Source organism: Geospiza fortis, unplaced genomic scaffold, assembly GCF_000277835.1.
Source record: "Geospiza fortis unplaced genomic scaffold, GeoFor_1.0 scaffold112, whole genome shotgun sequence".
In the NCBI taxonomy this organism is placed as follows: Eukaryota; Metazoa; Chordata; class Aves; order Passeriformes; family Thraupidae; genus Geospiza; species Geospiza fortis.
Window position 1 is genome coordinate 25,106,988 of NW_005054298.1, and position 16,622 is coordinate 25,123,609.

The window sequence follows — 16,622 nt, forward strand, 5'->3', positions numbered from 1 at the left end:
CGCCGGGCCAGCCCCGGCCGGAGCCCGCCCGCCCGCGGCCTCGGGCCCGGGAGCTCGGGGAACGCTGCCAAGGGCCGGGAAAAGCTTCAGGCAGCGCCTCGGGTACCAAGTGTAAGACGTGACCCGTAATTCGTCTCGCTTTTGCTGCCAAGCCATTTTAAAGCAGGCTACATCGCAAAAAGGCCTCAAACATTTTAGGTACATTATTTTAATTTTTGTTTCCCCACTGGAAGGAAGCTCGAAGAGCAGTGCTTGTGGGAGGGAGCTGCAGTACCGTTTGTACGTAGGTCTGTGTGTCCGCTGCAGTAAAGGGAGGAGGAGGAGGGTGAGCAGACTCTGCTCAGTGCAGGCTCCTCGGGGCCTTCAGCATCCCCGGGGTCCCCTGTATCCCCCCAGAACCTCGGGTCAATGGAGACAGGATGGGAAGTGTCTGCTTGCTCGTGCCAAAAGTTGTTGTCCAACACACCGAGAGCAGTTGAGTTACCTGCTCAAACTATAAGGCTTGCTGTCCTTTATTATGTCACCTCGTTTTTATAGAGCTGTAAACTTCACAGCCTAATTTAACAAGTTATAGAGGTCTGCAAGATAAACAGATCAAGATTTTTCAGAGTTATTCTATGGTCTAGAGGGAGACAGGGACAATCAGTCTGACTGCATACAGAAATTTTATTCAGAATATGAGCATGAACCCCAGCATTTGTATCCAATTATAGTGTCTTATTATTGTTTCTAATACAGAAGCTGAAAAATAGACATTATTTAAACCAGCCACAGAAAAGCTGTCAAAGGAGATTTAATTTAAATTGAATATAGATCATCCACACAGACAGCAGCCTCAGCAATACTGTTCTGCATGTCAGAAACTTGAAACTCTGGAAAGCAGAAAAATTCTCAGAAACTCCCATAAAAAGGTTCTCTGACTCAGGTATCTGTAATAGGAGCCACTGTTACTTCTTATGCAGAGTTCAAAGGGGAGATCAGCCATACAACATACTCCATCTACAAGTGCTAGCACAGTAGCATCCTCTTGAATATAACTTCTATTTTGGATAATGAATTGGTAACCACTGTAATACACAAATATGTAACAGTGCAAAGTAAACTCAACTTATGGCTCAGCCACATCAGTGTAGGTGGCTGAGAAAAACCATACAACTCAAGTCTGGTACAAAACCACTGACTCTCATGCCTCATGAGTACACCTTCTGAGCCACTTAAAGGCATCACCTTCTATATATAGAGCACATACAGAACTACAAGAAATTTTTTCACAGTTATGAGAAACCAAAACTGTAGTTAAGTGCCAGAGCAGTGACTCTGGCAGCCTTATTCCAACCTCTCACAATGCAGGAGCAGCATAGCTTGTTTTACCTCCTTCAATAATAGGTTCTGAAAACCAGACATTTCGGCAGACCAAGACTGTGAAATTTCACCAGCACATCACTCTCTATGTTCCTGTGCTAACACCCTAAACTCATGATGCATCCAAAATTCTCTTCCCCCTTTTCTTCTGGCTAAAGGATCATTTAACCTGAGATCATTTCACTATCTGCAGTACAGGGACAACTTGGTGTAGTCCACACCCTGCATCCACTTAAGAGTGCACTACAGCAAGCAGAAACAGTCCCCATCATGTGTATGGAGGGACACAGAAACCTGGTAAGGGTTTTTGGAGGGGAGGCCCTCTGAGGAGGGGTTGAGGTCACTTAGTTTGTTCAGGCTGGAGAAGACTGAGGGGAGACCTCATTGCAGTATTCAACATCTTCACAAGGGCAAGCAGAGGGGCAGAGGTATCAAGTGCTTGTCTCTGGTGACCACTGACAGGACTGGAGAAATCAAACTGTGTCAGCGGATGGTTAGGGTAGATTTTAGGAAGAGGTTTTTCATCCAGAGGGTGGTTGGGCACTGGAACAGGCTCTCCAGGGAAGTTGGTCACAGCACTAACCCTGGCAGAGCTCAAGAAGCTTTTGGACAACACTCTCAGGCACATGGTGAGATTTTTGAGGTGTCCTGTGCAGGGCCAGGAGTTGGACTAGATGATCTTGATAGGTCCCTTCTAACTCAGCAGATTCTATGAGTCTGTGATTCTATAAACAGGATTCTATGAGTCCATGATTCCATAAACTACAGGAGAAGCAATGGACAACTGCCATCACAGATGTCCTGCATAAATAGTCACTATGCAACAGGTACAGGGAACCAGCCTGCCTGAATACCACACCTGAAAGATGTGTCAAGGCAATAAATAATGCTTAGATGTATGGTTATAGATTGCATATGGCTACAGTATAAAAATGTACTGAGAATCAGTGTAAAAAATCTGTATCTGACACCCATGAACGCTGCACAATACATGTCTGTCCCCACAACTCTAGAGGGTTACAACCACTTCCAACCAAGCAGCCACTCACAGAGTCCCTTGCTTTTCCACTGAAAGGGTTGATTACATGAGCCTCTAGTTTTCAAAACAGCAGTTCTGCATCATTTCTTAATGAAAGGGACGCGGACTTTACTTACTGTGTCTGGCAGTAAGGCAAAGAACATATATCCTTCTTAACCCCAAATCAAACTTGTCACAAAACTGTAAAAGCAGAATATATTCTACTGCTAATATTTTAAGTAAATAGTTGCATTTAGCATCACTCAAAACGCCCAACCAACCAATCCACAAAGCATCAACCAACTCACCACATCATTAGAGTCTGTAAAGACAGCCACTATTATTCTGACTTCCTTTTTCCTGTTTTCTTCTCCTTCCAGTATTAATACTGTACTTCTCCTCCGAATCGTCTTTCCCCTACTTGTTCTTCTCTTGATGCTCCCTACCATTCCCCTCCTTGTTCCTGCTTAAAATTTCCACATTTCTTTTTCTCATCTGTCTCCTCTTGGTTCCATTCTCCCTGCTTTTGGTTGTCTATAGGGTAGCAGAGGTGCTTGTCAAATGCAAAAGCTAGTAAAGGAAATGGGAAAGTGAAGTTAATCTGTGAAGATCACGTTTTTTAACATTACTTAGATACATGTAACTTGAAATGACACCTTATTTCTACAACCACAGGAAATGTTTGTTTCACCATTTAGTTTCATTTACCAGCCACCATAGGAAGTAACTTCTAAGATTCCATATCTGTCATTTTGTATCCTTCTCTTTTTCCATTAAAAATTTAAACAGAAACCAGGCAGAGCACACCAGGACCTTGAATTATTTTCCCGCATAGGACACTATATTAGGAGTAAAAATTAAATATTTACAAGTGGCCTACTTTATTGTCACTAACTTCAGTGACAATAAACTTCAATACAACCCATCCAGGTTATACAAGCAGGCTAACTGAACTTTAAGGCAGTTAACTTTTAGTTAGGCAACTGCTACATCGGAGAAAAATTTTTGTATTTAGGACAATTTTCCCTTTTCTTTTTTCACAAGAACAAGAGCACTTGGGAAAAAAAACGAATTAATAGAGGCATATTCTTTTTCATAAGCAAAAGCAGTAAGGGTGGGGTGTTCAACATAATACAGTCTTAAAGGCCCATGTCTACTACATGCTACATTTAAATATTTTGAAGTATCTTTTTACAACTATGCCTGGTACAATGAGTGTGAATCATGTTTCAGCTTCCACGAGACATCTGCCAAAATCCCGCATGTTTTTAACTGTGTGGCAGATTACTGTAATGTCCTGTCACATGTACACTCATTTTTGCATTAGCAGAAAACATACTTGGCCCAAAGCATGGCAGACTGTATTATTTATTAACACAGAACCCCTATGAGCAGTGGACAGTTCTAACAATGGAATATTTAATGCAGCAAACAGATGGAATCCAGATTACTGAAAAGACCATCTTTCTCTCCCTTCTGTTTTGCCAGTCTATAGAGGCATGCAAGCCAGAACTTGTTAGCAAAGATCTGGGATTACTGGGTAGGAATGCTTTCCTGAGCCATTTGCCACTACTAGGTGCAGGGGAAAATAATCAATGCATTTCAGTATATTTGTTCAAATATTAACTGCTAGGAGGTATGTTAAAAACCACCAATGAAGCAATAAAAACACTTCTGTTTTTTCTTGGAAAACCCAACAACTATATAGTTTAGATCTCTTTACACTCTGTTTACTCGTGGCATTCAGTAACAAGATATGCTGCACTGCTATACAATAGCTACCATTCTCATCCAAGCTTTCAGAGACTATGATATTAAAATACAAAATCTAGTGTCTTAGCACACTAAAATGCTTGTAAATTCCTGTGTTTGGAAGCAACAGGCACTTTAGATATACATGAAATAACAATGCATAAATAAAAGTATGCATTAAACTGTTTGCATCATAGCAAATGCTTCTTGTTAGTAACTTCATATATGTACTTTTTAACAGCAATCAAGTGGGAAAAAAAGTTTCTTTCTCAATGTGTGCTGGAGCAGCAGTGAGTACTGTTGGCTTGGGTCAGCGGTCATATTCCCATCATAAACTTTTTTGTTCAGTTCCATATGGATAGCCAATATACAGAGTTTCCTGCAGCAAAAAAATCAAAAGCATTCCATTAGAGAATGAAACAAGACACTATTTAAGAATTCACAAGAGAGAAGATAACTTCAGACTCAGCATGGAGAAAGTTTGCAATTTCAGTCTTTACTGCAGAGGCAAGACCTCTAACAGACAAGGCTGCACATGCATTTTGAGACAAACTCTTATGACCCAAATCATTGCTGTGATATTGATTATGCTGACATGATGATCTGTGATTTCAGGACAAGGCTTTAGGGCTTGTAAAAAGGTACTAAATGTTAGCACTGCAACTACCTTGAATAACAGTTAGTTCCCTGGTAGATCAGGTGTATTAATAAAGCCTTTGTTGGTAAGTTATATATCCAAATGTATCTGACTTTTCCACAGATTCCTTTTGATCTCTATAAACAGACAAAAGTTTTCTGATAGTTTAAGTTCAAGATTACATATTGGAAATCAATTTGCTCTGTGAATAAATGGTTAATTAAATTTAGAGAAAGTAGAAAATCCTTCCCTCTCTATTGCCTTTGTCCTGAACTTAAGCACTGACTGTTTACATTTGCAAGCACAGCTTGTCTTAATGGTACATGGCAATCCTCAATTTAACAGAAGCCTGTTTATCTTGCAGAAGGAAGATTTCCAATCCTGTCTACAGCACTGACATACATTATCCAGGACGGGTTCTTCCCTTCTCACTCTGCAAACCCCAATGCCATAACACACTTTAACTTTACACTGTAACATCAGAAACTTCACTCCTAGTTTAGGCCACATTTCTATGCAATTGTGTGCAGATACTTGTCTTTTAGACTATGACACTGCAAGAAAACACATTTCAGGACCAGATGGTTTGAAATATAAGGTTTCTCATTCTCCATGACAATAAGCTATAATAGAAAAAGGGTTATTTCTTTCCTCTTACTTTAATTTACCTTTTATAAGGATTACGGAGTAGCTCAGCCAGACAGCGTAGATATTTTGAGGGTGAAGTTGGGGATTGTTCTAGTGTAGACACATCCACCTTGCAATGACTCCAAAAGATGTCTGCTGCATGGGGAATAGTGACTTTAGCTCTGATATTATCAGCATTGCCATCAACTTCCAACAGACAGGTACATTCTTGCTCATTTTCTGGCACAACATAGCTCTGAATAAAAAAAAGCTTTGGTTTTCCTAGGAGTCCAGGACATGAGTCTGCTGTAAAGTATTTCTTTATTTGTTCCAAAGGGAATCCAGAAAAGGTGTGGTCTGTACAGAAGATGCTCTGAGAGTTTCCACGGCTGACCAATATGCAAACGAAGCTGTCACAATTTTTGTGCTTCTGCCACCTTGCAACTTCAAGCAATGTTTGATTCATGGAGCTCATATTTAAATATCTGTGACAATGAACGTCATAGCCTAAGCCTCTGAAGGTCTCTTCCAACACATCTGAAAGAAGCAAGAAGTAATTAAACCAAGGCACACCAAGGCTCAATCTCATCTATATTGAATTGCAGTACTTACAGTGTTTTTCTATTGAAACTAAGTAGTTTATTTTAGCACAATAATTAAAAAATCAGGAGTACTTGGTGTTGATCACAGTACACTGCATACTTATAGTGCTATATGCATGTTGTCTTTCCTGTGAGTTACATGTTTCATGACAGCAGAGACACTGTGTATCTTTTCACATTCCACAGACACTTAAATGTTTTCCTTTAGAGCTAGTATTCCAGATTCCTAAGACTTAAAATATAAGGCAAGAAAAACCACACTTGAAATGATGAAGAGTGATCTGGACAGCATAGGAAGTCTGCTCCACCTTTTAATTGGTCTAAATGACTCTGAATGGCTATTATAGATACACAGAACTGCATAAGAAACACAGAGGTTCTCTTTCATCAGTCAAAAATGAACCTGCTGCAATCACTTTTGCTTCCTAAAATTTTAAGTGATGAGCTCTAGGCGAAGAGTGGACACTGGAGTCTTAACTGGGACAGAATGGCATTTTCAGGCAAAAAAAAAAGCTGAATAATGAACTCTTTCAATCAAGTTAGAAATTAAAACTGTAGGTAGCCAAATCACAAGACTTAACTCTTACTGTATTTGTGTTAACCTGTGCTGCAGGAAAATGTGTTAAGATCTGAATAACTACTTTGGATGTTTCTTAGTATGGGACTGAAACCAGATACATGGTGGTTGAAACCACAGGTATTAAGTGTTCACAGGACCACAAACTGCTAACTATGACTTATAGGATCTTTAGTATAAAGCACATATACATTGCCCATGCACAGCTTCTGGTAGGAAAAGAATTACATGCTGCAGCCTGAGATCATAAACTACCTATTTCTTCAACACTAGCCACCTGCCAACAAACCTCCACTGATTTTTCAGCATCTCCATTCTACATAAAACACTAGCCTTTTCTCCCCTCATTGTTTATACAATGTAAGGATTAAAACTGATTTCCAAATGGAAAAGTCAAAAGCAGCTATTTACAAAAGAGCAAGGTGCATTTTTGTTTGAATTTTATCAGCATTTGATAAAGTCATGCTGTTTACACTGAGCATTATAAAGTGTTGTAATTCTTGATCCTACAGTATCTATTACTGGTTCCTCTTCCTGAGATTAAATCTTGGGACAGCTACAGATTCTAATGGATGCCACAGATACAATTTCTAATGTTTTCCCTGCCCTCTTCTTTTTTTTCAGTGTACTCAGACATCAGAATAGCGTGGCACAACTATTTCTGCCTTTCTAGCAAACTCCTTTAAGCAATGCCATATGCCCTGTCTCCTCTGAATCCCACTAGCACCACAATGTACTTCAGTGCAAGTCTTGCCATCTATCATGTTAAATGCTGACAATGTGACTTTATACATCTGAGATACAGACTTCCTGTGTGTGAGCTCCACAACCACTGCCCTTCAACTCCATCAGCAATTCTAAGTTAGTTCATCTGCTGGACCATTACATTTGAGAAAACCAAAAGACATGCCTGGAAAGCCTCTCCTTCCCTACATCTCCCAGCCTATTACAGAACTGGCTGCAAATACTCTCTTCATTTTTATTTTTAGCCTCATGTGTTACAGTGCTTAGAGAGTGAGGGGTGTTTTTGACTTTCCAAAGATCTAATTCTAGGATTCTACAAAGGCAATCAGGAAACCCCCACATTTCAACCATGGCAGTGACTACACTGACAGCAGTGGTGACACTTTCAGTTTCACTGTGGTGACACTTTCAGCTAAACTGTGCAAGATAGGACAGAAGCCCAGGTGCATCATTAACAAAGGACCTCATGGGTATTGAAAATCTCTGGTGTCCAATATGATTGCACTTCAAATCCACAACAGTTTTGGTTTTGTTAGCTGCTGGGAAACACTACCACTTCTGCCAATAACCTGCTATATGACTGTATGACTGCTGTAAGCCTAATTTTTCTGTTGGTTGCTGAATATCCTTTTTGCCCATCCCAAAATTCAGTCTATCCTCTTCCAAGTTCTTTCATTCAGAGATTCTGCACCAAGAAAACCAAACATTGTCTCCAATAATTAGGACAGTTGGCTTTAACCTGATGTTGTCCCTTCCAACTCTTTGAACTCCTATTAGAATTTGTAGATTAAATGACTGGGACAACACTACCCTAATCTGGCTGGTAAATGTACATTACATTTTTTATACTAAATTCTTCTAATGATCTGAGATTAACAAGTTAAGGGACTTAAAATTCCAGAGACTTACCAGTGTCATTGCCAATACAATCTATAATCAGGCATATTCCTAAAGGTTGACTTTGCATTCTGTAGGAATCATCAGACATCTGAGAAAAGTGAAAGGACAATTACAAAGTTAATACATCACTTTCTCAACTTTTAGACCATATTATTTTCTCAAATTTTATATTATAGGTATATTAAATGACATTCTGTTGTTTTCCACCAAGTAGCTAGCAGAAATCTGTCTACTGGGTTGTAATGTGTCTTATCTATGTAACAAAAAACCAGGAGAAAGGGACTAATGATTCTTTTCCCTCTATTTCTAGTACAGGCTTCGTTTTTGTGTCCTTGTGTTATACAATCTCACTACCATAAAGATTCTTAAACAGAGACTAAAATTGTACAAGCTTCATACTGCCAACACAATAAATGTAGAGAACTTTTGTGTTCCTCAGGTGTGCAAGCAAGCACTGCTCATCAGAACATTTATTTCCTTATTTATTTGAACAACTTCCTTATTCCTAAGTAATCCATAATGACTCTATCACAATTCCTCTCCCCTCTGAAGAAAATTGATTGAAGCAAATCACTTTGCTACAGGTTGGTTCCTGGCCTATAGGAGAACTAGTGCAAATTGCAGTTGGCCATCCTTATCATTAATCCCCAAAGCATGTCTGTCTTCTGCCTCGAGAGCAAGGGATGAGGAAGGAATCAAGAACAAAATCTACTGCATGCAAAGAAGCTCTGTGATTTCTAATGCATGTGGCAAGAGGTCTGAACTTCAACAGGTTTTAACTTGGCCTCCACTAATAAATGTATGATTTCTGTGTGCACATCATATATACATGTATTTTGCACACTGCTGCTTCCACAGTAGCAGCAAATATTTTATATTTCAAATATATTCTCCAAAAACAATTTGCAGAACCTGTTTATGGCTGAGGATGTACCCATTGTTCTGTCTGCACACAACTCAAGGAAATCTCAAAATGAAACACAAAGAAAACTAAGGAAAATATTCACGGAGATTATATTTATTTACATGCATACATATACACAAGAATATACCTTATGTGGCACTGATCCTGACTCCTCAATGGACATGTGAAGTGGTTCTGCTGCAGCTAAAACATACAGAAGCAATCTCAGTATGCAAGTGCCAGTGATATCTTTTAATCACCAGATCAATTATAAAGAAGAATGTATCTTCTTCAGCAAAGTTCTCACCCATTGGGACCGCTTCGTTTCTATGTATGCCACTGAAGTTTAAATATCCCTAAATTATTCCCCTCTAAAATGTTAGCTGGATTTCATTCTACATTGCTTGGGAAGAAACAATTAATCTCTTCTATACTGAAAGAATTCAGCCAACTAATTTTAAAAATCACCATATTTGAGAGGTATTTGGAGTTTCCAGAGAAAACACAATATACATGAAAAGAACCTGGTATTCAATGCACAACTTCCTGGCTGGCCCGGTGGGCAGTTCACTGCTGAACTGACACAAAAACTTCCTTCTCTAGAGTTGATGGGCAGGACTGCACTACACAGGCCTCCAGAGCTGGCTAGCCAATTTTATCCATTGTTTTACTAATAAAATATTTATTCTGTTAAGTTTTGACAGTGGAAGCTTACAATTTTTAAGAATGCTTTAAGATGTGGCAGCACAAGCAAAGCAAATACAAGACCAAACAGTAAGGCCAGGCTCAGTTCTGAGAGATATAAAATACTGTCTGCTCCTGATGTTATTAACAGGATTAGCCATGAACACAATTATCAAATAGCAGTCCTTTTGACGTAATGAAATTCATAATTTGGCTCTTTTATATAAAATGCTCTTACCCAGAGTAAGACTTGATCCATTTTGTAATTTTTCCGTGCTCTCATTCTGAATCTGAAATTAAGAAAAAGGCATAATTTTCCTATTCTCCTTCAAGAATTAATAAACGTGTTCCAAAATAAAACACAGTAGTATTTCTTCCTCAGTAAAAGGATATTTTGGATTAATTTCTATCAGCTAAATAGAATTACAACATAACAGATGAAAAAACCTACCCAGAGCACAGACAAATAAAATAAACACCTAACTGTTCCTCCTCCTCAAAAAAAAACCCAAAAAAACCACCAGCTTGTCATGAACAGCAAGGAAAAGCCTCTGAAGATGTGAACTTTGTTTCCTACACAGCAGCAGGGAGCTGCATGTTTACTGAACACATGACAATGAATATTTAGCGAGGTTAAAGACTTCAAGAAAGGTCACACTGATACAATACAATACACTAATACAATATCAGAGCTAACTCAAATATAAAGACTACTGCATGCAATAGAATTTGATGACTTTTCAGATACTGAGATATCTTCTTAAACTGAATTTAAAACAAACCACAAAAAAAGCCCCCCTGAACAACTCAATTCTTCTTAAGAAAGTTATCATTTTCAGCTTTACTTTCCTGGAAAGGTCCAGAGGTACAAAGAAGAACAATATGTTTTGCAAAGAACAGTCAAAGCAAAACTTTTCCCTCCACAGTGTAATACAAAAAAACTTTCAAGATACAGATTTTATATGTTCAACTAGTAGGAATAAATTCACAGAAGTCCTTTAAATGGCATCTTTCTAAGGCAGATTTAAATCAGACCCTAAACTCAGCAAATAACAGAATTAAACCAAGGAATATTTTAGTCACTAGCCATCTCTAATTCCTCAGGCTCTAAAAGATGGATCTCCTTTTAAAGTCTGGCAATATTTAGAAGTAAAGAATTTGTTTCACTCTTTGTATACTTACCCCTGAATGATAAGGAGGCTCAATCAGATTGAAATTAGGCAGAGAGGCCTGATGAGCATTTACATAAACTGGCTGACAATGAACGGAGGACACTGAAGCTGCAAATTTAACAGAAACACAAATACACCATGATATTTCAATGGTTTTAAAAATCTAAATCTATGAAGAATGCAAATGCCCTTATTTGTAAGTCATAGTTTTATCTTCGGCACATCTGATTGCTGCTATCAAGAGTAACCAGTGCAAAAAGAGCATCTTACCTTTGTGTTTGTACGTCTGAATCTTCCTAATCAAGTCTATCCTGTGAATACTTCGAAAACAGTTTTCTATCAAATCCAGTTGATTAGGAGCCACCAAATTTAGCTTCTCTAGGTCAATTATAAGAGCTAGAAAACTCTAGAATAGCAACATAAACCCAAACACATCAGTATTTTTTTCTCCACCAGATGTAACAAAGCAACACAGAAAATACAATGGAGAGGTCATAAAGGCTGTATAAACAATTAGACATGTTACACCTTCTAAGAAAATTATCTGAGAGACATAAGAGTCCTTGATATTATCACAGGAGTAACAGAAACTACAAAGTGATATTCTTAAAAATCAATCTTAAATTTTTGAGGAAACAGTTTTGCATTTTGTTTTTGCTGCAAAGCCAGCCACTGCGAATGCCACTCACATGCCACAAAGCAAGAGGCAAGAAAAGCTTTGGGAAATTTTCAGGGCCTGTCTCCTTCTCTGACTGAAGATAAAAAAGGAAAAAACCCTCAAAGGAAGAAGACAGAAATCTTCAGTCTTCTCTGCACGGTGGTCAAGGTTTCTGAGTCCTCTCTACTGAATTTCTGCTTTCTCAGAGGACTTAAAAAAATATTCAGAATGCAAAGCTATAAAGACATAATTACAATATATATGTTCTTTTGCAAGTGAAGCAGAGCACAAACAAAAAGTGACTTTGTAATTCAAGATACAGTTCAAATGGTTCTTGGTTTGAGATCATTCTTACATAAACTTTCAGGTCAGCAATACTGAAGAAAGACTTCTGTAAAATGCCTGCCCATTAAATACATTCAACCACCATACACTATAACAAGCACTGTTTCCTCTTACTGTTTTACTAGTTTTCCATGCTTCTTTCCTTGAATTAAAGATCAACAAAATGAAGCAGAAGCCACAACTCCTTGTCTGCTTCCTGATGTTTGTGTACTCCTGCCTCAACACTCCTTGCAGTACTGACTCCTTTCCTTTGCTGTCTAGCTACTTTTTTACTTTAATGTCTCTTTGCTGCAGAGAATGCCAGAATTAAGGAAAACATACCTTATCTTTTGCCATTTTCATACGAGGTGCATAATCTCTGAGTAGAAAACCGAGAGAACCCACTTCATCTTTTTCCAGATTTTCATTTATCTCTACCATTAGTACCCTGAAATAAAGTTGAGACATTTCTAAAGGATTAGCTTGCAGCAAGATTTCTCCCTTTCCCAACTACTCAACTTCTCCCCATGTTCCAGTCTTAATCTATGATTTGTAACTAAGAAACAGGTAAAAAATGTGCCCTGTTTCAAGATCCAATTATAAGATACTCTTGCTAATCAGCACCTGTGTTTTTCAGCCTGACAGTGTAATAGGCACTGTCAGTAAAACAAAAGTTTCCTTAATGTTTAACAGAGATTAAGTGAGAGAATGAGACAACAGAACACATTCTTAACTTTTTTACCTGTTAGTTACATGGTTTTTATTTTAGTCAGAATTTAATACAGGAAAATCTTCCTTATGAGTATATGGATTTCTTTCTGAAGTCTCTCAAAGAAAATAACTGGAATTTCTTAATTTAAGCCTCTCAAAACTAATAGAGTAAAACAAGTAAGAGAGAGGTCCCTTGAGAAAAGTTATACCATGTGGCTATGTCCCCAAAGCAAACCAGAAAAGAAAATATGTCTAACCAATGATATTCTTTTAAAGTGTCATTTTTAGCTGCTAATCTAGAACTCTGTAAACATCACTGTTTTTATTCACAAACACACAAACTCCTTAAATACAGATGCTTCTAATGCCACGTCTAGTAAGAAACTACTGAAGTTTAATTCAGGGACTAAACTTGACATTTTCTTTGAACTATAACTCTAGATATAATGTCCTTTTCTGCTTTTCTTCTACCTTCAATAAATATTCTGTGAATCTGAGAAGTATTAAATAAATTTTAAAAAATTTAAAATCAACTCACACATACTGCCCCCACTCCCCAAACAAAGGAAAAAACCAAACCACTTATTTTGAACAAGACAGCATAGATTTGAAATCTGAAACAGATATATTACCTGTAATCTGGGATAAGTCTGAAACTCCTGGCGAGGTAAGCTTCCACTGTTGCTTTCTCAGTGTTCAGGATCCTTCTCAGCAAGTCAAACCTCTTGACTCTGTACAAGAGCTCAGACAAGCCAACGGGAGTCAGTTTCTCCCTCTCATTCAAAGCCAGCAGGATCTCTTTAAGATCAGCATTGGCCAAGTCAGGAGCAAGGTCTCGGCACAGGAAAACCATCATCTCTTCTTCTTCTTTATCCAATTCTTCTTGAATCTGATGAATAAGGAAAGCTGGCACTTGGCACCTGGTCATCACTTTGTTGCTGTTCCTTTAAAATTGCCAGCCTACTGGTTTTTAAACTGGAAACCAGCATGACATGAAGCCTGTATCTACCATAGCACCTCTCTTGTCTTCATTCTCATCTAGGTGCATTTCTACAAGGACAGTTCTGTGGGAGAGAATTAAAAGGCAATAAATCAGTGATCTGCTGCACAAGTCCACAGTTAACTTTCCTATCTGAAGCATTTAACTTTCAACTAACACTCCAACATACACTACTCAGACCTCCTTTATTCAAGGGAATCTCCCAGTTGTTCATTACAAAACTAAAAGTATTTGGAAGGTCATACTAATCAGAAAGACATGTAAATTCTTTTTAGAGTAAATGACCTTACAATGAGTCTGTATATTCCATAGGAAGTGAAACAAAAGTCATCAGCTTGCTGATGAGCAATAGATTAAGTATTTCCAAAAGCTCTGCCCTTTTCTGAGCAGCAATATAACATGTAATTCTAAAACCACTAATTATCTGTAAATTCAAGTATGTGTGTATTTTCTTATTATTAACATCATTTAAATTTATTTCAATCTGGAGTTAAAAGGATTTTCCACACACACCCTCCATGCTCAAAAAGATTGAAAACCCACTCAAGGAAAATACTCCAACCTTAAATACGCAAATTGGTTAATTCTGAAGGTATAGATAAGCCACAGACCATCTTTTCTTCACGAAACATTCAGGTACCATCATACTGAAAATTGGAACAAAAACTCAAACCTAGAAAACCCCCCAACCTTGTGATTAACAAAATCAGGAGGGTGCTGTGCTCAATTTCCACTGACCACCAACTATGGAAACTCCATCTGACCTCTATTACATATACGGAGAAGTGGCAGATGAGCAAACCTAAAGACAAATCTTAGTCCTTCCACAGAGTTTGATCACTGTACTGCAGAGTGTTTTATTTACACCATACTGGAAAGCAAATGCCAATTCAACGTCAAAGCCTAATATACTAAAAGAGTCTAGCACCTGAATTAGATTTTTTTACAGCATTTTCATCCTTTTGTTACACATTCCAGAAGTTACAATCAAATATGTCACATATTGTGTCCATAATTAAGCAGGTGAGATAAATTAATCTAAAACAGAGGAACCCCTCATGCACCGTAATGTGTTTTGGAAAGTTTTCTATCAGAAGAAAAGCATATTTATTGCTAACTTATTTTCAATCTAGCATCAAACACTTGTAAGAATTCTATAGAATGACACTGTTTTCATGACATAATGCAGTCAAGAAAGGGGAGCACAAAGCACCTTCATATGAAAGCATCTCCCAGGTACATTCAGCTGGGACTTTCAAAAGACTTTGATGTAATAGTTTAACTCTAAAGTGAAACAGGAATTTAACAACTTTTGGTCATTTTTGGAAATACCAGAAAAACTTTGTAACTACTCCAGTTGATTTTTATCTAATATTTTAAAACTAGTTAAAAAAAAACAGAGGAAGGGTGTGTCATAGCTGGGAATTTCCCGCCGAGTTGGAATTTCAGACATGCAGAATTACTATTTATATATTAACTTAAAAATAATTTGCCTTTAAAACACACATATGAATCCTCTTCTATTGTGAATTTCCTTTATATATGGTACATTACATGCTCATTATAAAAAAATGCTGGTTCTACTCAGTCTTGAAATTATCTTACCTGTATGTAAAGCTGTTCACAGGAACACTGTTCACGGGAAAACTGGCATTTGATCATTGCCAAACCACTGATCCAGAACACATTGATTTCCATCCAGAATTTTCTAGCGACTACATTAACTCATTCTCTGCTGGACAAATGTCAAGATCACAAATTACTGTGGGGGCTACTTCCTAATTTTATGGGGTGGGAAAACCAAAGAAAATGACCAAGGGTCGGTCATTCTCCTGTATGACTGCAGTGAACCAGGAACTGTGCTCTAAATAAAGAAAAAACAGCTGTGCAAATAAAGTTCATTGGTACTGTGTGGGGAATGAGTAAAAGCAACAGGAAGTGATTTTTTAGTGTAAACTAAAACAGTTTGTAATTTTGCCAATCCACTCCGCCATAAGAGATAAAGGGCATAATGCTCCACTCTTCCATCTGATGACCCCTTTTTCAAATATAACAGATACAGTCATTATAGATGCAAAAGTTAAAGAAAAAAAGCAATCACAACATACACCCAGCAGCCTAGCTTTTGATTATCTGGACTCTGCAACAAGATAACTTAGTGAATATAAATTCTCTATAAAGAGGAGAGAAAAAGCAGCTTTTTATAAGACAAAATAAAAAAGTTCATAGTCATCAGAGATAAAGCTGCCTCAATAATTTTTGTGTTCATGTGCATGTCTAATTCGGCTTTTTTTTTTTTTTTTTTTTTGCAACACCCTTGCAAAGGAGCAGGAAATAACATACTAAAATTTCACACAAGACGCACAAGGCTCCAGTGAACTCCTTGCTGGCATTTTGTATCTTGAACCTTTCACAGTCATATTTGCAGCAACAAAACCAGGATATAACTCCAGTGGGTGTCGTTCTGATTTGGGAAACTTTCTTCCTTCCACAGGACGAGCTCGGCCGGAAGAGCCGCGCTGGAAGGGGAGAACAGAGATGACCTGGCCGAGGGGCTCGGGCTGCGCTCCGTGCTTCCTCCGCTCTGCCTTGGCTGCGGTGCTGGAACGGCTGCACTTGGAGCCAGGCACATCTGGCATTTTTCAAAGTCGCAGAGCACGCTCCACACCTTTTAAATTCCCCTATTGCCTCACTGCCCTACGGCCTTCAACAGAACTTGCGCAACGTACTCAGGAAAAACAGGGAATTGCTGCGGGGATCACCACATTCCCTACCACGCCAATGTGTTTTAAGGTCCCAGTTCCCCTAATTAAAACAAAACAAAACAAAACAAAACAAAACAAAACAAAACAAAACAAAACAAAACAAAACAAAACAAAACAAAACAAAACAAAACAAAACAAAACAAAACAAAACAAAACAAAACAAAACAAAACAAAACAAAACAAAA

General features: G+C 38.1%; 3 protein-coding genes across 5 annotated transcripts in view; 1 reads left to right on the top strand and 2 right to left on the bottom strand.

Moving 5' to 3' along the window:
* Positions 1 to 2,787, bottom strand: part of CASP10 (caspase 10) — a 10,770-nt gene extending 7,983 nt beyond the window's left edge. The window contains exon 1 of the mRNA XM_031056209.1: positions 2,689 to 2,787. The gene's annotated coding sequence lies outside the window, so the exon portion shown is untranslated. The remainder of the gene's footprint in view (positions 1 to 2,688) is intronic.
* Positions 1 to 16,622, top strand: part of FAM126B (family with sequence similarity 126 member B) — a 103,767-nt gene that overhangs the window by 30,446 nt on the left and 56,699 nt on the right. The gene's annotated exons all lie outside the window — the stretch shown is intronic.
* CFLAR (CASP8 and FADD like apoptosis regulator) overlaps positions 647 to 16,622 on the bottom strand; it is a 16,338-nt gene continuing 362 nt past the window's right edge. The window contains exons 2-12 of one of the 3 annotated variants that reach the window (XM_031056178.1): positions 15,278 to 15,404; positions 13,305 to 13,736; positions 12,304 to 12,409; positions 11,250 to 11,385; positions 10,990 to 11,087; positions 10,046 to 10,097; positions 9,272 to 9,327; positions 8,229 to 8,307; positions 5,438 to 5,933; positions 4,364 to 4,511; positions 647 to 2,950 (exon numbers count right to left, since the gene is read on the bottom strand). In XM_031056178.1, the coding sequence (XP_030912038.1) occupies positions 4,367 to 4,511; positions 5,438 to 5,933; positions 8,229 to 8,307; positions 9,272 to 9,327; positions 10,046 to 10,097; positions 10,990 to 11,087; positions 11,250 to 11,385; positions 12,304 to 12,409; positions 13,305 to 13,600 (1,464 nt within the window). In that variant the 5' untranslated portion in view covers positions 13,601 to 13,736; positions 15,278 to 15,404 and the 3' untranslated portion in view covers positions 647 to 2,950; positions 4,364 to 4,366. Of the gene's footprint in view, positions 4,512 to 5,437; positions 5,934 to 8,228; positions 8,308 to 9,271; positions 9,328 to 10,045; positions 10,098 to 10,989; positions 11,088 to 11,249; positions 11,386 to 12,303; positions 12,410 to 13,304; positions 13,737 to 15,277; positions 15,408 to 16,622 lie in introns of all 3 variants that reach the window. The other 2 variants (XM_005415938.2, XM_031056182.1) reach the window with 2 other exon arrangements.